The sequence below is a fragment of the Mirounga angustirostris genome, unplaced genomic scaffold (assembly GCF_029215605.1).
Source record: "Mirounga angustirostris isolate CCGP_5_RB_7025 unplaced genomic scaffold, mMirAng1.0.hap1 SCAF_5, whole genome shotgun sequence".
Taxonomy (NCBI): domain Eukaryota; kingdom Metazoa; phylum Chordata; class Mammalia; order Carnivora; family Phocidae; genus Mirounga; species Mirounga angustirostris.
This window is the reverse complement of record NW_026991713.1, coordinates 122,088,198-122,109,987: the sequence shown is the minus strand read 5'-3', so window position 1 is coordinate 122,109,987 and position 21,790 is coordinate 122,088,198. Positions and strand designations below refer to the sequence as shown.

The window sequence follows — 21,790 nt, the reverse complement described above, 5'->3', positions numbered from 1 at the left end:
GAGAAGCAGGCTTCCTGCCGAGCAGGGAGCCCAATGTGGGACTCGATCCCAGGACCCTGGGATCATGACCTGAGCCGAAGGCAGACGCTTAATGACTGAGCCACCCAGGTGCCCGTCCCTTCAACTTCTAAAATCCTATGGTCTTGGGCGCCTGGGTGGCTTGGTCAGTTAAGCATCTGCCTTCGGCTCAGATCATGATCTCAGGGTCCTGGGATTGAGCTCTGTGTCAGGCTCCCTGCTCAGCAGGGAGTCTGCTTATCCCTCTCCCTCTGCCCCTCCCCCCCCACCCCCGCTCATGCTCTCTCTCTCTGAAATAAGTAAATAAAATCTTTAAAAATCCTATGGTACTCAATTTATCCAAACAAGCAATATGAGGTTTCTATTTAATAACTAAGGATACACATTTTGAACTCACAGAGAAATTCTAATAATTGGGTCTGAAATATTTGAATATGTTTTAGCGACCACAATAGTGTTCTAAATTACATGAATGTGATTAAGTAAGCACAGGAATTAATACAGAACATTGCTGTTACTTAAAACTTTACTGTGGTCCTCCCCCGGTCCCCCACCCCATTTATGTGCCTGCCCTTTGTTTCTTAAAATTTTCTTTCAGGAGATAGCATGATCATAAAGGCTTACATTGTTTAAATATGGTATACACAGGGCAATAAATATCCATGTTTAGCTAGATACAGAAAAGGTGCAGTTGCTCAAGTTAAATATTTTCTAAAGACACTCCTCTGAAAGAGTAAATGAACTGCTCTGGGAGTCATTTGTTAGGGTTGCAGATAGTTACCAAGGGTATCCAGTCTAAGAGGCAAATCTGGAAAAGAAAGGGTAGAGAAAAGAGAAAGGATGTTTCTAATTATGGATTCACCTATTATAACTGCCTGATCTCCCAGCGACCTATCAAGTGGTGCTCTTCTGCTTGGCCGAAATGTTAGCATTCCCAAGGAATGAAGCTTTTTGTTTCCTTTGGATTTCTTGTGTTTTCATCTCTGCATGGGTTCAGCAAGGAACAAAAGACTTTCAGTGTGGCAATGGGTTGTCCTTGCCTCCTGACAACGTGTGTGACTTCACAGATCAGTGTGGGGACAAGAGTGATGAACAGCAATGTAAGTGCTATTCTCCTTTGTCCAATTTCAGTTCCCTGGACACCTTCAAGTCAGGGGCTGACGGGTAGCCCAGGGAGATTTGGCTAGATACCTGGCCCTCGTGGATTTCATTTATACGCCTTTAATGTAAATCGGAAACTAAAATATACTTTTCAATAGAGATGGGTTCATAGACCAAAATTCCTCTAATTAAACAATATCAAATTGCTAAGATTCTAACTGGAGGGAACGTATTCTAAAGTAGTTTTTACTGGTTATAAAGAAGGAAGTGAAATGCAGTCTTGTAGTTTTTAATGTATCAGGGAAGCAAAATTCCAAAGAAGCTCATGATTGAAGCTTTAAAATGCTGTGATGGAAATGATGAGCTTAAATTTGGAATCAATATGGAAATGTTTGAGATGACTTTTAGGTTGCATGAATAGATTTGATTTTTGCCTATAGGACACTACCTTCCCCGTGAGTTGGTACCGACTGCCCACAGAGTACAACATGGGCTCGTAGCCTTTGATTCTGGGGTGCAGGAAACAGCACCAGCTTAGGGGAGTGCAGGACCTAGATTTGGATCCTGCATAAACCATGTACTAATTGTGTGATCTTGAACGTCCATCTCATTAAAGAGGTTGTAAAGTGAGATAAATTGACTCTCAGCAGCGGGAAAATGCTCCATTGCTTACTGGTGTTATATGAAAAAGGAAACTGTTCACCAAGGCAAGACATGGGTAAAGACGTGTATGTTTCTGTAGTTTCTCTTGCAATCTGACGTCCTGAAGGAATACTGCATTTCACTAGTGGAATGAAGGCAATCGCCTTTCACAAACATTTTCATACAATTAAGTGGGTTCATTGTTGGTTCATAGTAACTACTGGTTCAATTATCTGGAGGCACTAATTCTAGTATTTTAGAGCACCTTACTCAAACATATTTTCTAGTTTTTATTCAGATGCTATGTTAAGTCATGTTTATAGAATTTTTCATTTTCTTCTGCTAAAATAAGTTTCTATATATTCAGTTTTGCTATTGTTGGTAAGTTTCTATACATTCAGTTTTGCTATTGTTGGTAAGTTTCTATATATTCAGTTTTGCTATTGTTGGACTTCTACTTACATATTCAGTTGTTGTTACAGTAGAACAAGAACAGTGAATACTGAAAAATCTCTTCTCTGCAGAAGAAAACAAGCTATTGATTTGTTTCCCATAGTTTGGGATAGTGATCATGCCATTAGTAACTGTTAAATACAAAATGCAGCCGAAGACAGGGATTCATTTATATTTGTCCAATTTGCCCAGAGAGGCTGGATGTGGGTGTGCTGCCCTTTCTCTGACCTGTCTGGGAAAACCCTCGCTGTTCTTTGGTGAGCAGCAAAGAGGAACCACTTGGCTGGTTTGACAAGAAGTGCAAAGTCCCTTCCCTTATTAATCTCTGTGGAGCTTCCTTTAGCACGCTTGCTGTGATAACATGCATGGTCCTGCCTCAGGGAAAAGGTTAATGTGAAAGAAGGAGAAAGCTGCCGAGTGCAAAAGGTCTCGGCTGCATGAAAAATTCTAATAACTCACGGCCGTGGAGGGAAACAAAGGAACAGATCTGTGAATAAACAGATTTCATTTTAAATGTTACATTAGGAGATCACCTTTTGGCTTTTTCACTTTTCATTTTCATTTCTGAGAACTTTCCACTTTGGTATTTTATTTAAAATGTGGACCATAACCTGTTGGTAAAATCGAGAATCACTTAGAAGTGTGAGTTTCTTTTGTACACCATAGGAGGGGGGAAATGTTGTGGAAGAATAATGATGGCCAAGCAATTTTTCTCATAAAAATTTGTGACGCTGAAACTTATGGGTGAGACTTTTTTTTAAAAAAGTTAACTTTATAATGATGTTAAAATAGTCCCTTTTTGAAAAAAAAAATCAACCTGTGTCCCTTTTAAGCATCCAAATGGTGTGACCTTTAAAGAAATAGATTATTATGTTGACTTTTCGTAATGAAATTGGCCTAGTTGAAGTTGAATTTCAGATGCAACTGATTCTATTAATATGTTTTTGAGAATTTTCTTATTTTACATGATGGACCTTCTTTTCAGAATACTTGAACTTTTTGTTTTAACTCAGAATTTTTTAAAGATGGGAGGTTTAGAAAGACAATCTTCACAATGAAATAAATTCTATTTATACACGATATTGAGCACTTAATATATAGTGATTAAGAAAAATAATTTTTAGGTATCACAACTGTTTGGTTCTAGTGTTGACAAGAATCCCTCTTCCTTATAATTTATTGATATCCTGAGCCAGGGAAATAAATGTTGTAGTCCTGGGTGTCTTTTTTAAAAAATCATGTTCCAAGCATTGTGTTGTCTGCTTCCATGCTGATCCGCATTGCCCATTCTCCCTCATTCTCTTTGATTTGTATTTGTTTATTTTAATATTGGAGCCATTATAGCAAGTACAGAGAAAGTCTAGCTTCTCTCCTAGCAATTTCTCAAAATTATTTGATATGCAAAGGCTTTATTTTTACTTAAGAATAAAGACAGTAATCTTGCTTATATTGCTACCATTCAGATCCAAGTCAACTGGAAGATTATAAACTACTGTTGATACAGTGTTGAGATATATATCCCATGAAATATGTTGAATACTGTTGAAGTGTTGCCAGAAAATAAATATTCTTAGATAATTACTTTTGCATACCTGAAGTCAGTGTTACAATTAACTGTTACATACATTCACTTTTAGAGCTAACTCCTGACTCTAAAGAAAAAACATATATTCTGTTAATCTGACACTTTTCTCTCCTACCTACCCATCACACTTAGGAACTTTCTGTTTGGTCTAGTATTTTTATAAGGAGATAGGAATCTATTTTATACTTTGATTTGATGGAATACATAAAATTTTGTGGTTTTACCTTATTTCTTTTGCAAACTTTTTGGATTTAGGAAGAAGAATTTTTTTCCAAAAAAGGTATTTACCTTTTTAGGTATTTACTTTGTATAAATCTAAATTTATATGTGAAAAACATAAAAATTACCTTAGAGGTGCATTCTCAAAATCTGAGAGGTGACAGTGTTTAATCAGGTGATGTTTAAGTACAAATGTTATTACTTCAATAGGATGACATGTCAACTACTTTAAAAAAGTAATTGATTCATTGAAGTACTTGAAGTTAAAGAATTAATAGACTGAAATGTGAGATTTCATGCACAATACTTACCTTACTACTACATTGTATGCAAAGTGTTTGATGTATATTTTCATGAAACAACTAAAAATCCTAAGCAACATGTCTCAGTTTGGGCTACCATAACAAATACCATGAAATGGGTGGCCTTTAATTCTCGTAGTCCTGGAAGCTGAAAAGTCTAGGATCAAAGTACTTGCAGATTTGGTGTCTGATGAGGGCCCTTCTCCTGGTTTGCAGGTAGCTGTTTTTTGGTTTTGGTTTTTGTTTTAAGATTTATTTATTTATTTGAGAGAGAGCGAGAGAGCACGTATGTGTACGTAAGGGGAGTTGAGGGGCAGAGGGAGAGGGAGAGAGAGTCTCAAACAGACTCCACGCTGAGCACAGAGCTGACCTAGGGCTCAGTCTCATGACCCCAAGATCATAACCTGAGCAGAAACAAAGAGTCAGATGCTCAACCACCTAGGTGCCCCTGCAGATAGCTGTTTTTTCACTGTGTCCTCACATGGTGGGGAGAGAGCTTTGGCTTCTCTTCCTCCTCTATAAAGACGTTAATCCCATTATGAAGGTGTCCTACTCGTGACTCAGTCACTTCTCAAAAGCCCCACCTCCAAATATCTTAACACTGGGGATTAAAGATTCAACGTACGAATTTTGAAGGGACACAGATATTGAGTCCATAGCACAATAAAATTTAAGAAATCTAGTAATAAATATATAGAGTCTAGCTGAAGAAAATGATAAAAAATTACTGATGTATGGAAGAAAGACTCATGACAAGACTATTTCCTAATGGTGTGCTTCAGTAGTGTAAATATATACATTTTCACATTCATGAAATCAATCTAGTTAAATTCTAATATAGAGTATAACCAGGATAAATTTTGGAATTTATCTGGAAATCTGATTAAAGTGATTTTCAAGTTCATTCAGAAAAATGAGTGACAACAGCTAGAAGAGGGGAGAAGAAAATGATTAATAATGGGAAATAACTTTTATTAGTAGATTCATAACAGGTATCATGTAAACTATTCCAACATTGTGAAAGTTCAAAATTAGAAAAGAATCTCATCACTAGAAATAGTAAGTTTCTATATATAAAACATATTAAGAAATATAACACAATATCTATAATATATTAAAAAAATAATGGTGGCATTCCAAATCAGTTTATAGTACCTCCTATAAGCCAAGCACTGTTGAGAAATTTCCACAGAGTATTTCATTTAATCTTCACCAAACATCAAAATAATAAGAACTATTATTATTCCCAGTTTCCAGCTTGGTAAAGAGAGGCTCAGAATAAGTAAACTAAAATGCCAAAGGACACAGAGTTATTTAGTGGAGGAACTGGAATTCACAACCAGTTCTTTCTGATTCTGGAACCCTTAATTTTTTTTTTTTAAAGATTTTATTTATTTATTTGAGAGGGAGAGAGGGAGAGTGGGAGAGAGAGAGAATGCATGAGCGGAAAGTGGGGGAGAAGCAGACTCCCCACTGAGCAAGGAGCCCAACACCCAGGCTTAATCCCAGGAACCGGAGATCATGACCTAAGCCGAAGGCAGACACTTACCCAACTGAGCCACCCAGGCGCACCCTGGAACCCTTAATTCTAACCACTATACAACACTAACTGTGTTTTTATTTGCAACAAATGAAGATGAGGCAATTTTATGGGATAAATTTCTTATTTACTCCACACATCAAAATTTCCAGAAGGTAAAGTGTTAAATGTAGAAAATAAAGCCCTAGTCTTTATTATTTTTGACAATAAGTTTTGAAGTCAGGAAAAGTTTTTCTTTGCTTTGAGGTGTAATAAATCCTTAAAATATATTTGTTGAATGTTGGTATTGAATAAATATTTGGATGGGGAAGGGCCTTTTTATGCATTACATGAAAGGAAGAAAGTACGAAAATCAATCAAATTAGAATATGTAAAATAACAGTTTCAACGAATCAAAAACATTGTAATAAAATGAAAGAGGAACAATGCTTTCAACATATTTGACAAATAGTTCTCTTCCAGGTAAATATATCAAATAAAGGATGCATTCTCTCATAGAAATATGGGTAAAAGTCCTGAAAAGGCAACTCACAAAACTTACAGAAAATGAAAAAACCACAGATGATGAAGTGTTCAACTTCACTGTCAATCATATGTCACAGTTGAGTTTTGAGAAAAAATTAAAAAGCAAATGAGAGAACAGGAATTCTGTTTGGCAGAATGCTATGCAGCATTTATAATACTCGAGTGAATACTGCTGCAGACTGGAGTTAATGCCATGCCTTGTCAATATTTCTACAGAAATCACCAGACACAAACACTCCTTTGAACTTCTTTGAAGGTTACTAATTGTGAAACAATGTTAAAGTTAAAACATGGTTTGGAAATCCTTTTATCATTGACTTAGATACCATCAATGACTCAATTGGCAGTCTCAATACCAAAGACAGTCTCAATGACTTGAGAATAAAGGCGACTATATGACAGGAATCCATCCAAATTAATATTGGATAATTCTGGTGTGAGCCCTAAGAGTGCTAATTCCATTTGCTATCACATAACTTTGTGAGTTAAGGTTTTTCCTGTTTCTATCTGAATGAAAATATTAAAATTAATTCAGTGTGAAAGATAAATATTTCCTTGTAAAGATTAATTAATATTTTTAACTTGCCAGGCCAAATAATAGCAATCTTTCATTGAAATTTACTTTTGAATGTAATTAAATTTTACTTTTATTTAATTGGAATATTTTAGATTCATCTCATCCTTTGTAGGAACTGACCATTAATTTTTACATTAAATGAGAGTGAAGAGATAATTTTTTACAAATATGTTTTTATGTGTTATCTAATGAAAGAAGTAATTCTCTAAATGGTAAAGTGAATGGTATGTAAAATATTGTGGCTATGTAATACATAGTTTTCCTCAAAAAGGGAAGAAGCTAAAAACACTTAAACTTGGACTAGAAGGAAATTACCTCAGCACAATAAAGGCTATATATGAAAAACCTACAGCTAACATCATACTCAATGGTGAAAAACTGAAAGATTTTCCTGTAAGAGCTGGAACAAGACAAAGATGCCATTTTTCATAACTTCTATCAACATAGTACTGGAAGTCCCAGCCAGAGCATTTTGGCAAGAAAATATTAAAATTGGAAATGAACAAGTGAAATCATCTGTTCACAGAAAATGTGATCTTAATGTAGACAACTCTAAAGATTCTTCCAAAACTAACCTGTTAGAACAAATAAAAAAACTTAGCAAGGTTGCAGGATATAAAATCAACACCCCAAAATCAGCTGTCTTTCTGTACACTAGCAATGAACAATCTGGAAAGGAAATTAAAAGAACAATTCCATTTACAGTAGCATCAAACAAAATAAAATACTTAGGAATCATCTCAATAGATACAGAAAAAGCACATGTCAAAATTCAACATCCATTCATGATAAAAACTCTTAACAAAATGGTTATAGAGGGAGTGTACATCAACATAATAAAGGCCATATATGACACCCCCCAGCTAACATCATCCTTAATGGGGAAAAACTGAAAACTTTCCTTTTAAAATCAGGAAAGCTTTTCCACTAAGGCAAGTATTCCCACTCTTGCCACTTTTATTCAAAATAGTGCTGGAAGTACTGGCCACAGCAATGAGGCAAGAAAAAGAAATAATGGCATCTAAATTGGAAAGGAAGAACTAAGATTGTCACTACTTGCAGATGACATGATGCTGTATATAGAAAATCCTAAAGATTCCACAAAAAACTATTAGAACTACTAAGTGAATTATGTAAATTTGTAGAATACAAAATTAATATACAGAAATCTGTTGTGTTTCTACAAACTAATAACAAATTATCAGAAAGAGAAATTAAGAAAACAGTCCAGTTTACAATGGCATCAAAAAGAATAAAATACCTAAGAATAACAAAGGTGGTAGAAGACCTGCTCTGAAAGTATAGTATAAAACATTGATAAAGAAATTGAAGATTACACAAATATATAGAAAGATATATTATGCTCATGGATTAGAAGAATTAACATTGTTAAAATGTCCATACTACCCCAAGCAATTTACAGACTCAGTGCAATCCCTATCAAAATACCAATGGCATTTTTCACAGAACTAGAACAAATAAACCTAAAATTTCTGTGGAACCACAGAAAAACCCAAACAGCCAAAGCAATCTTGAGAAAGAAGAACAAAGCTGGAGGTATCAGGCTCCCAGATCTCAAACTATACTACAAAGCTATTATAATCAAAACAGTATGGTACAAACACAAAAACAGACACATAAATCAATAGAAAGAATAGAGGGCCCAGAAATAAATACACACTTATATGGTCAATTAGTAAATGACAAAGAAGGCAAGTATATACATTGAGGAAAGATATTTTCTTCAATAGATGGTGTTGGGAAAATTGGATTGCTATGTGCAAAAGAATTAAAATGGGCCTCTTTTGTATACCATATACAAAAATGAACTAAAAATGGATTAAAGGCTAAATGTAAGACCTGAAAACTCCTGGAAGAAAACATAGGCAATAAGCTCTTTGACATGTTTTATAAATATTTTTTTTGGATCTGTCTCCTTAGGCAGGGACAACAGAAGCAAAAATAAACAAATGGGACTACATCAAATGAAAAAACTTTTGCACTGTGAAGGAAAAAATCAACATAATGAAAGAACAGCTAACTGAATGGGAGAAGATATTCACAAATGATATATCTGATAGGGGTTAACATTCAAAATATATAAAGAACTCATACAACACAATATCAAAAAACAAAGAAACATTTCAATTAAGAAATGGGCAGAGGTTCTGAATGAACATTTTTCCAAAGAGGACATACATTTGGCCAATGGGTACATGAAAAGATAGTCAGCATCACTAATTATCAGGGAAATGCAAATCAAAACAACAATGAGATACCATCTCACACCTGTCAGAATGGTTATTATCATAATAAGTAACAAATGTTGGTGAGGATGTGTGTAAAAGGGAATCCTCCTACACTGTTGGTGGGAATGTAAATTGGTACAATCACTGTGGAAAACAGGATGGAAGTTCCTCAAAAAGCTAAAAACAGAACTATCATATGATCCCCAAATTCCACTTCTAGGTAGTTATCTGAAGAAAATGAAAACACTAATTTGAAAAGATATATGCACCCCTATGTTCATCACAGCATAATTTACAATAACCAAGATATAGAAGCCACCAGCAATAGATGAATGGATAAAAAAGATGTGGTGTATATATATACAATGAAATATTACTGAGCCATAAAAAAGAATGAAATCTTGCCATTTGTGATGACATGCGTAAACCTAAAGGGTATTATGCTAAATTAAATAAATCAGACAGAGAAAGACAAATACCATATGATTTTACTTATATGTTGAATCTAAAAAGCAAAACAAGTGAATAAACAAAACGAAAACAGAAACAGACTTATAGGTATAGATGACAAGCTGATGGTTGCCAGAGGGGAGAGGAATGGGAAGATAGATGAAATGTGTGAGGGGGATTAAGAGGTACAGTCTTGGGAGGTGGTGGGGGGATGGGGTAATTGGATGACAGGCATTAAGGAGGGCACTTGATATAATGAGCACTGGATGTTATATGGAACTGATGAATCCCTAAACTCTACCCTGAAACTAATAATACACTAGATGTTAACTTACTTGAATTTAAATAAAAAAAGAGGTACAGTATACCAGTTAAAAAATAAACAAGACATGATGTAATATACTATGTTGCATAATATAGTCAATATATAATATTAGTCAATACATAATATTAACATAATATTATATTTATTTTTTATATATAGTCAATAATGTAAAAATTTTATATGTGACAGGTGGCAACTAGGCTTATTATGGTGATCATTTTGTAATGTGCATAAATATTGAATCACTATGTTGTACACCTGAAACTAATATATTGTATGTAAATTAACTTCAATAAAAATTACATTTCTTCTTCCTCTAAAAACTAAAACATAACCAAGGAGACAAAAGACATATACATAGAAAACTAAACATTGTTGCTGAAAGAAATTAAAGAAGACACAATGAAATGAAAAGACATCTCATGTTCATGGATTGGAAGAATCAATATTGTTTAGATGTCAATATTACCAAAAGTGATGTACAGGGTCAATGTAATCCCTATCAAAATCCCGAGAATATTTTGTGCAGAAGTAGTACAATCCATTCTAGAATGCATATGGAATCTCAAGGGACCCCAAATAACCAAAAAAGTCTCAAAAAAGAACCAATTTATAGCCCTTATACTTCCTGACTTCAAAACTTACTACAAAGCTACGGTAATTAAAAGAGAGTGGCACTGGCATAAAGACAGACACATAGGCCAATGGAATAGAACAGAGAGCCTAGAAATAAGCTTTCATTTGTAGGCAAATGATTTTTGACAAGGGTGCCAAGACCATTCAGTGGAGAAGGAACAGCCTGTTCAACAAAAACTGTATAAACTGTATATCTACATGCAAAAAGATTAAAGTTGGATCCCTACCTTACACCATATACAAAATTAACTCAGAATGGATTGAAAACCTAAATGTAAGAGCTGAAACTATAAAACTCTTAGAAGAAAACACAGAGGAAAAGCTTCACAATAGTGGATTTAGCAATGGCTTCTTGGATGACACCAAAACCAAAGGTACCAAAAAACAAACAAACAAAAAAACTAGATAAGTTAGAGTTCATCAAAATGAAAACTTTTGAATATCAAAGGACACTATCAGAATGAAAAGGCAATCCATTGAATAAGAGAAACTATTTGCAAATCACATATCTGATATGAGGTTGATAGCAGAATATATGAAGAACTCTCACAACAACAAAAAACAGACAACCTGATTTAAAAATGGACAAAGGATTTGAATAGACATTTCTCCAAAGATGATATACAAATATGAGTAAGCACATGAAAAGATGTTCAACATCACTGATCATTAGGGAAAAGCAAATCAAAACCAGAATGAGATACCACCTCATACCCATTAGGATGGCTATTATAAGCAAACAAAACCCCAGGAAATAACAGTTGTTGGCAAAGATGTTGAAATATTGGAACACTTGTGCAATTGTGGTGGGAATGTAAAATCTTTTAGCTTTTCTGTGAAATGGCATGGCAATTCCTCAAATAATTAAAATTAGAATTATCCACATGACACAATAATTCTATGTCTGGAGATACATCCAAAAGAAATGAAAGCAGGGACTCTTACAGATATTTGTACACCAGTGTTCATAGCAGCATTATTCCCAATAGCCAAAAGGTGGAAGCAACCCAAATGTCCTTTCAGATGAATAGGTAAACAAAATGTGGTATATACATACAATGGAATATTATTCAGTCTCAAAATGGAAACAAATTCTGATATATGCTGCAACATGGGTGAAGTTTGAGGACATAATACTAAGTGAAATAAACAAGTAACAAAAGGACAAATATTGGGATTCCACTTACATGAGGTATGTAGAGTAGTCAAATCCATAGTGACAGAAAAGAATGGTGGGTGTCAGTAGAATGGTGGGCTGGAGGGAAGAGAGAATGGGAAGTTAGTGTTTAATGGATATGGAGTTTCAGTTGGAAAAAACAAAAAGCTCTGGGGTTGGATGGTGGTGATGGTTGCATAACAACGTGAATGTATTTAATACCAGAGAACGGTATACTTAAAAATGGTTAAAAGATAAATTTTATGTCATGTGTATTTTGCCACAATTTTTCAGAAAGAGCAGGACTCATTGTTAAGACTACAACTGGGCCTCAAAGATCTTTTAAGAGGAAGAGAGAAATGCATTATTAATATAGGCCCAGGCAATATTGTGAGATGTGGTTTACTTTTACTATCTTCTGCCTCTCCCTTTCTAGATTTTTTCATAATTCTTATATTTTCTCTGTCTTCTAAGCACTTTATATTGTGACCATCTACCCATACCATACTTAATTCTGAGTTGTGCACCAATTTCTTCACCATCACCACTATTTAAAAGTTGATTCTCTTCCTACTCATTTTCTCAAAAGTATGCCCTAAGTTAACCATCACTTGGAGATATAATTTAATATTTGTCTTCCCATGAAGGTGTTAATGATTAAATCTAAGAGGAACTCTTCAGTGAATTTTAAATGAGAGAGTCGGGCACTGTGGAAGACAATTCGGGGGATAATTGGGCCTTCCAAGCAACCTCAGATCACATCATGGAGACACCCTCCCTCTTTGATTATAGTACATCCCACCTTTGGGATCACAAAATTGGAGAAATGAGTTCCACATGTTCCAAAAGCCCAGGAATATGGATTCTACTGATAAGTTCCTGCATACTGCTCCTCATTGTTCCATATCCTGTTGAACTGTGGCCTTACTCAACACAATTTAGTGATGGCTATGATAGCAGAACGCTCTATGCAGGCAGATTTTAGCATAGCAAATAGTTTCAGATTTGGATGTAGACATGTGGCATATGGAATTAAGAGGCAAATCAGTGACAGTGCAAGAAACATGGTTCAAATGGTTTAAAATATACAACTCTCTGTTGGGGGAAAATAAATGGAAAATTTTCAGATGCAAATTTTGAATAATCCAGCAGTTATTAGAAGTTTGTGATTTTTACAAGAAGTACTTGAAAATGTATGCTCATTAGATTCATTTTATAACAAAAAGAACCCCTGTTGAGATTATTCAGAAGAAAAAAAATGTTCTATTTAGCTATTTTTCTAGTTTTAACACTTCCAGAAATCATTATGATTATCTTTCTGTATTAAAAAGAACAAAACATCGTGAACAGAAGTCAACTAAGTAATTGTAATGCAACGTGATTTCTTGGCATTTAAAAAATGTTTGACACTTATGTGAGAATGTATGTATATTTCATACACATGGTTGCTGAAATATGGTGGTAAAAATAGTTTAGAATATTTTAGAATTACAAATAGATTGTTGTAAAAATTGCTAGGAACTATAGGAAACTTGAAAATCTATTTATGCAGATACATGCATAGCTAATTGAATGACACACACACATATATATACAAATAATTATATATAATTTTGTTCATTTTTGTTGTTGTTGTTCAACCAGATTCTCTAGATCACGAGAGGTCCATGAGGTAATAATTGGGATATTCCAGCTATTCTAAATATTTCAAAGGCCTTATGGCAATTGTAAATTTAGCCATGGTATGATTCCCAGACTAATCAAATTTCTTAGCTTTTGGATAGAATGACATCAATTCAGTCTGGAAATACTGGTTCCTTCAGGCTGACTAGAACTTCTAACTCTAGGTTTTTTTTTTTTTTAAGATTTTATTTATTTATTTGACAGAGAGATACACAGAGAGAGAGGGAACACAAGCAGGGGGAGTGGGAGAGGGAGAAGCAGGTTTCCCGCTGAGCAGGGAGCCCGATGCGGGGCTCGATCTCAGGACCCTGGGACCATGACCTGAGCCGAAGGCAGATGCTTAACCATCTGAGCCACTCAGGTGCCCCCTAACTCTAGGTTTTTGATCAAAATGGGAGAGTGGACTAATAATTAGGCCTCAGAACAGAGCTTTACGAGCTCATGTTCTGAAGTCAGAAAGATCTTGGTTCTTTTTTTTTTTTTTTAATTTTTTTATTGTTATTTCAATCCCCATACATTACATCATTAGTTTTAGATGTAGTGTTCCATGATTCATTGTTTGTGCATAACACCCAGTGCTCCATGCAGAACGTGCCCTCTTTAATACCCATCACCAGGCTAACCCATCCTCCCACCCCCATCCTCTCTAGAACCCTCAGTTTGTTTTTCAGAGTCCATCGTCTCTCATGGTTCGTCTACCCCTCCGATTTCCCCCCCTTCATTCTTCCCCTCCTGCTATCTTCTTCTTCTTCTTTTTTTTTTTTCTTAACATATATTGCATTATTTATTTCAGGGGTACAGATCTGAGATTCAACAGTCTTGCACAATTCACAGCGCTTACCAGAGCACATACCCTCCCCAGTGTCTATCACCCAGTCACCCCATCCCTCCCACCCCACCCCCCACTCCAGCAACCCTCAGTTTGTTTCCTGAGATTAAGAATTCCTCATATCAGTGAGGTCATATGATACATGAGAAAGACCTTGGTTCTAATCTTAGCCCCAGCACTCACTAGCTGGTCTAACTTGGGTGAGTTACTTTATGTCTGTAACACATGGTCTAAACTGCTTCACTTTTTAAAAAAAGGATTTTGTTTATTTATTTATTTATTTGAGAGAGAGAGAGAGAGAGAGAGAGAGAGAGAGAGCATGAGGGGGGAGGGGCAGCGGGAGAAGCAGACTCCCTGTTGAACAGGGAGCTCCACGTGGGGCTCAATCCCAGGACCCCAGGATCATGACCTGAGCTGAAGGCAGACAGTTAACTGACTGAGCCACCCAGTTGCCCCAGCTTCTTCACTTTTAAAATGGAAAAAAATGCCTGATTCATATGGTTGTTGTAAGGAATAAATAAAAAACTGCAAGTAGAACGCCTAGCACAGAACAAACTACCTTGATAAATTGTAGCTATTAAGATTCCTGTTATTACAGAATACAGCTGGTCTATGAGATCTTTCAAAATAAGGGATCTAGGAGTAAAATAAATGAAATAGACCACTGGTAATAAAGTGAGTTTACTTGTCATTCAAAAGTGATATTTCTAAATCAGCTTTCAGTACTCATATGTATGATCTCAAGAACATGCATCCGATATATCATTATTAAATAATATTTTGTCCAAAATGTGCTTAAGTAAAAATTATGATTTCGTGACTGGGTTGCCAGATGCTGCCTAACCATTCACCAGCATATTTACTCCCACGGTGGCTAATGCAACCAGTCAGGGCAAGAACAAACTTGTCAAAGGAGAATCTCCATGGTTGTTAAGAACTATAACCCAGCAGGGGCTATTGTGGTCGAGATAACCTATTTTTTAGAGAGTTGACATTTACAGATGTTGGATAATGAAATAAAGCCCGACTTGGTGGTTATTATGAACAACCAAATGTCCAAATCCTTCAGCTTCTGCCAAACCGCTCGGATCAGTTAACCCTGGGGAAAAGACAAAAAGAGCCAGAAATTGCCCTTGTTATGATAAAAGCACCAAGAATTCCAAGAACTTGATACTCAACAGGAAGGTGCTATATTTAATTCCAGGGTTGCATCACAGCCACGGATGGTCGATCTTTAGTCAGAAGGTCCTTGGTGATGTGTTTGCCCACACCTGAGATTCTGATATGCCTGGAAGGCTGAAATATCGAGGTGGACCTGAAGATATAACCTTAATAATAATTCCTCATGTTTTATAGTTCTAAGAGTTGTATTTTATATAAATTATGTCATTTGATTCTTATAGCAGTCATTTGAGGGAGAGAGGGCAGGATGTCATTATTCTAATCTTATAAGGGAAGAAAAGGGCTTGCTATGGTTAAATGGTTTAACTAAAGCACTCGGGTAATAGACAAAACCAGGATTAGGTCCTCTCTCTTCTGACCTCGAGTGGCCTTCTTTCTGTTTGACCACACTGGTTTTGTGTGTAGTGATTTATTAGAATGTCATCTGCAAAAAAGCTTTGCATTAATAAAGTAGACTTAAAATGTGGAAAATAGTCCTTATATTAATCTACATTTGCTGTTTGTTGCTAAGCTTTTTTTTTTTCTCTACTCTTGTCTGATTTCTTAAGAAGCCAAATGGAGTTGTGAAAGCTAATTTCTTTATTTTCTCATTAGGCTCCAGTTATGAAAGATGTGATTTTGAAAATGGGCTCTGTAGTATGACACAAGATCATAGTCTGCAACTTGTTTGGACAAAGAGAAGTGGGATGACTGGTCTCTCACCTCCATTTTATGATCACAACGGTGATATGTCTGGTAAATGCTTTGAATTTCTTTTTTTCTTGTCAAGTGGTTGATTATCAGTAGAATATTGGCCGATATTTAGATATCAATTATTATAATGTCTAACTCTATGCCTTCTTTAACCATTTTCAGGATGTTTATAATACAAAATATCACAATGGAGTCTCATAGTTGCATTCCTGGGATCCTGAAGGTCTACCTAGACAATGATTGGGATTTTCTAGCTGTTTTGACTCTTTATGGAAAATGAAAAATTTAACATGATAATGCTACATAGGTTAATTCATCAAATTACTTTGCTCTTGGCTATACTGATTTCAGCTCTAACAACGCTTGTTTTCTCAGGCTATCTAGGAGGCTCTGATGGGCTGCTCATTAGCCGCTGAGGTGGCTCTGGAGCCAGACTTTTATTCATTTCTTTATTTGATAACTAATGAACTTAATTCATTCATCATTTTGTACCAGGTGATTAAGATATTTTATTTTATTTTATTATTTTTTTTAAAGATTTTATTTATTTATTTCAGAGAGAGACATAGTAAGAGAGGGAACACAAGCAGGGGGAGTGGGAGAGGGAGAAGTAGACTTCCCGCTGAGCAGGGAGGCCGATGCGGGGCTCGATCTCAGGACCCTGAGATCATGACCTGAGCCGAAGGCTGAGCCACCCAGGCACCCTGTGATTAAGATATTTTAGTGAGCAAAAATCAACTCTATGCCTTCCCTCATTTGATGGACTTACACATGATATGAAAAGAGGTAGTATATTGCCTGGCATTACTAATTGAAGGCTGGAGATTTTTTTATAAAGGTGATGTTTCTCTCATAACAATAAGGAAAAAAAAGTAAAAAGTATAAGACTTTCTTAGATGAGTGTTTATACTAATACTATACTAATACTAAACTTCTCAAATACAAGGAGAAAAATCACTCTAAATAAGTGATGTATAAATGTAATATTTTATGCTGTTCATCTTTATGATTCTCAGGTACAACAAACTGAGGGTTGCTGAAGAGGAGGTGGGTGGGCGGATGGCATAACTGGGTAATGGGCATTAGGGAGGGCACTTGATGTAATGAGCACTGTGCGTTATATGCAACTGATGAATCACTAAATTCTCCCCCTGAAACTAATTATACAGTATGTTAATTAAATGGAGTTTAAAGAATTCAAATTTTATTTTATTATGTTATGTTAATCACCATACATTACATCATTAGTTTTAGATGTAGTGTTCCATGATTCATTGTTTGCATATAACACCCCGTGCTCCATGCAGTATGTGCCCTCTTTAATACCCATCACCAGGCTAACCCATCCCCCTTCCCCCTCCCCTCTAGAGCCCTCAATTTGTTTCTCAGAGTCCATAGTCTCTCATGGTTCATCCCCACCTCCAATTTCCCCCCCTTCATTTTTCCCTTCCTGCTATCTTCTTCTTTTTTTTTTTTAACATATAATGTATTATTTGTTTCAGAGGTACAAGTCTGTGATTCAACAGTCTTACACAATTCACAGCACACAACATAGGACATACTCTCCCCAATGTCTATCACCCAGCCACCCCATCCCTCCCACCGCACACCATTCTAGCAACCCTCAGTTTGTTTCCTGAGATTAAGAATTCCTCATATCAGTGAGATCATATGATACATGTCTTTCTCTGATTGACTTATTTCACTCAGCATAATACCTTCCAGTTCCATCCACGTTGTTGCAAATAGCAAGATTTCATTCCTTTAGATGGCTGCATAATATTCCATTGTATGTATATACCACCTCTTCTTTATCCATTCATCTGTTGATGGACATCTTGGCTCTTTCCACAGTTTGGCTATTGTGGACATTGCTGCTATAAACATCAGGGTGCACGTACCCCTTCGGATCCCTACATTTGTATCTTTGGGGTAAATACCCAGTAGTGCAATTGCTGGGTCATATGGTAGCTCTATTTTCGACTTTTTGAGGAACCTCCATGCTGTTTTCCAGAGTGGCTGCACCAGCTTGCATTCCCACCAACAGTGTAGGAAGGTTCCCCTTTCTCCACATCCCCGCCAACATCTGTCATTTCCTGACTTGTTAATTTTGTGGCTAGGACTTCTAATACTTTGTTGAATAGCAGTGGTGTTAGTGGACATCCCTGCCATGTTCCTGACCTTAGGAGGAAAGATCTCAGTTTTTCCCCATTGAGAATGATATTCGCTGTGGGTTTTTGATAGATGGCTTTTATGATATTGAGGTATGGACCCTCTCTCCCTCTACTCTGAAGAGGTTTGATCAAGAAAGGATGCTGTACTTTGTCAAATGCTTTTTCTGCATCTATTGAAGAGGATCATATGGTTTTTGTTTTTTCTTTTATTATTGTATTGTATCACATTGATTGATTTGTGGATGTTGAACCAACCTTGCAGCCCAGGGATAAATCCCACTTGGTCGTGGTGAATAATCCTTTGAATGTGCTGTTGGATCCTATTGGCTAGTATTTTGGTGAGAATTTTTGCATCCATGTTCATCAGGGATATCGGTCTGGAATTCTCCTTTTTGATGGGGTCTTTGGTTTTGGATTCAAGGTAATGGTGGCCCCATAAAATGAGTTTGGAAGTTTTCCTTCCGTTTCTATTTTTTGGAACAGTTTCAGAAGAATAGGTATTAATTCTTCTTGAAATGTTTGGTAGAATTCCCCTGGGAAGCCATCTGGCCCTGGGCTTTTGTTTTTTGGGAGAATTTTGATGACTGCTTCAATTTCCTTAGTGGTTATAGGTCTGTTCAGGTTTTCTATTTCTTCCTGGTTCAGTTTTGGTAGTTGATACATCTCTAGGAATGCATCCATTTCTTCCAGGTTATCTAATTTGCTGGCATATAGTTGCTCATAATATGTTCTTATAATTGTTTGTATTTCTTTGGTGTTGGCTGTGATCTCTCCTCTTTCATTCATGATTTTATTTATTTGGGTCATCTCTTTTTGATAAGTCTGGCCAGGGGTTTATCAATCTTGTTAATTCTTTCAAAGAACCAGCTCCTAGTTTTGTTGATCTGTTCTAGTGTTGTTTTGGTTTCTATTTCTGCTCTGATCTTTATTATTTCTCTTCTCCTGCTGGGTTTAGGCTTTATTTGCTGTTCTTTCTCCAGCTCCTTTAGGTGTAGGGTTAAGTTGTGTATTTGAGACCTTTCTTGTTTCTTGAGAAAGGCTTGTATTGCTATGTACTTTCCTCTTAGGACTGCCTTTGCTGCATCCCAAAGATTTTGAACAGTTGTGTTTTCATTTTCATTGGTTTCCATGAATTTTTAAGTTCTTCTTTAATTTCCTGATTGACCCATTCATTCTTCAGTAGGATGCTCTTTAGCCTCCATGTATTTGAGTTCTTTCCGACTTTCCTCTTGTGATTGAGTTCTAGTTTCAAAGCATTGTGGCCTGAAAATAGGCAGGGAATGATCCCAATCTTTTGGTACTGGTTGAGACCTGATTTGTGACCTAGGATGTGATCTATTCTGGAGAATGTTCCATGGGCACTAGAGAAGAATGTGTATTCTGTTGCTTTGGGATGGAATGTTCTGAATAGATCTGTGAAGTCCATTTGGTCCAGTGTGTCATTTAAAGTCTTTACTTCCTTGTGGATCTTTTGCTTAGATGATCTGTCCATTTCAGTGAGGGGGGTGTTAAAGTCCCCCACTATTATTGTATTGTTGTCGATGTGTTTCTTTGCTTTTGTTATTAATTGGCTATGTAATTGGCTGCTCCCATGTTAGGAGCATAGATATTTACAATTGTTAGATCTTCTTGTTGGATAGACCCTTTAAGTAGGATATAGTGTCCTTCCTCATCTCTTATTATAGTCTTTGGTTTAAAATGCAATTTGTCTGATCTAAGGATTGCCACCCCAGCTTTCTTTTGGTGTCCATTAGCATGGTAAATTGTTTTCCACCCCCTCACTTTCAATCTGGGGGTGTCTTTGGTTCTAAAATGAGTCTCTTGCAGACAGCCTTTAGATGGGTCTTGTTTCTTTATCCACCCTGATAGCCTGTGTCTTTTGATTGGGGTTTCTATTTCTGGCACCCGACTGGGTGTGGAGTCTCCAAACCCAGCAGATCCCTATGGTGTGCTCCCACGCCGCTCTTCCCAGGGGAGGAAGGGGAGTCTCCCCGGATCTGCCGCTGGTTGGGTCCCTGCTGGAGGAGCAGGGGCCCGACTGTGCCGCGGATCACGGTTTATGGCAACCCCGAGCTGAGAGCCCGCGCCTGGGCTCCGTCTCTGCAGCCGGCTTCCCTGCTCCCTTACCTGGGAGCTCTGCCGCACTCATGCACCCCCGGTCTTTCTGTGACCCCGAGGGTCCTGAGACCACACTGTCCTGCGAGTGTTCCATCCCCCACTTAGCCACTGGAGCTACATCCCTCAGCAGAGCCCACTTCTAAAAGTTCCGATTTTGTGCTCCTCGGGTCTATCACTTGCCGGTAATGGCTGGTGGAGGCCCCCTCCCCCATGGTCTATCCTTCCGAATATCACCTTCGATTCACTTCTCTGCATGTCCTACCTTCCAGAAAGTGGTCGCTTTTCTGTTCAGAGCGTTGCTGCTATTCTTTTCTTGGATCTGTTGAGTTTGTAGGTGTTCAGAATGGTTTGATCCCCATCTAGCTGAATTCCTGGGACCAGACGAAATTTAGGTCTCCTACTCCTGCACCATCTTGCTCCTCCCCCGAATTTAAAAATTTTTTAATGGAATTAAAATAAAACTTTATCAAACACCTAAAAAAAAAAGTGACATTTCTCTAAAATAAATACAATCTAATTTTAAATGCGAGTATTTTCCCTAGAGATAATTTAAAGCAAGTCAGTATTGAGGTATCAGGTGTTAATTGTTTGGAAATGTTTGCATAAAACCTACAGATGTGGATTAGGATCCTGGCTCCATCACTTACTAGGTGTGTGATCTTGAGCAATTTACTTTTTTAAAGCCACAGTTTCTCAACTCTGAGAGGTGGAATGATAATAGTTCATAGGTAGTTGATGTAAGAGCTAAATGAGATTTGTGGGTATAACTTGCCATAAAACATCTGACATTCAAGAAAAGTTGATATTTAGTACATTTCTGGATAATTTTGGTGTTCCTAACTCCAACTTCTAGGTAAGTGAACTGAAGTTTGTTAATTTGTTTGGCTTTGATGGCAAAAATACTTTTTATTTATTTATTTATTTATTAAATTTTATTTTACTATGTTATGTTAGTCACCATACAATAAATCATTAGTTTTTGATGTAGTGATCCATGATTAAAAATACTTTTTAAAAGGAATCTTTGACAATTGTTAAGAATAAGCTAACTTTATCACAAACAAGGGATCAGCTTTTCAAACAGGACCAACAACTTGCTGCAATACAGACAATTTTTATGATGTGTTCAGTTGTGTCAAATGGTGATGATATTGAATCTGGTTCCCATCTTTTAGTCATTACAATACCTTGCAAAGTTTTTGATTCTATATATATCTCTGTTAGAACCTCCCCACTGCTTCTATCTTATACTTAAAGACTTCACAGCATGCATTTACTTATCCTAGGCTGCTTCTTGGGCAGAATACCTGAAATTTTCTCCTTTTGTTGCATG

The 21,790-nt window shown here is 36.5% G+C and overlaps 1 protein-coding gene across 1 annotated transcript in view; it reads left to right on the top strand.

Moving 5' to 3' along the window:
- The first annotated feature begins 755 nt into the window (after positions 1 to 755).
- The window catches only part of MALRD1 (MAM and LDL receptor class A domain containing 1), a 790,469-nt gene continuing 769,434 nt past the window's right edge, over positions 756 to 21,790 (top strand). Inside the window, exons 1-3 of the mRNA XM_064590300.1 lie at positions 756 to 804; positions 906 to 1,118; positions 16,067 to 16,207. Coding sequence (XP_064446370.1) covers positions 756 to 804; positions 906 to 1,118; positions 16,067 to 16,207 — 403 coding nt within the window. The remainder of the gene's footprint in view (positions 805 to 905; positions 1,119 to 16,066; positions 16,208 to 21,790) is intronic.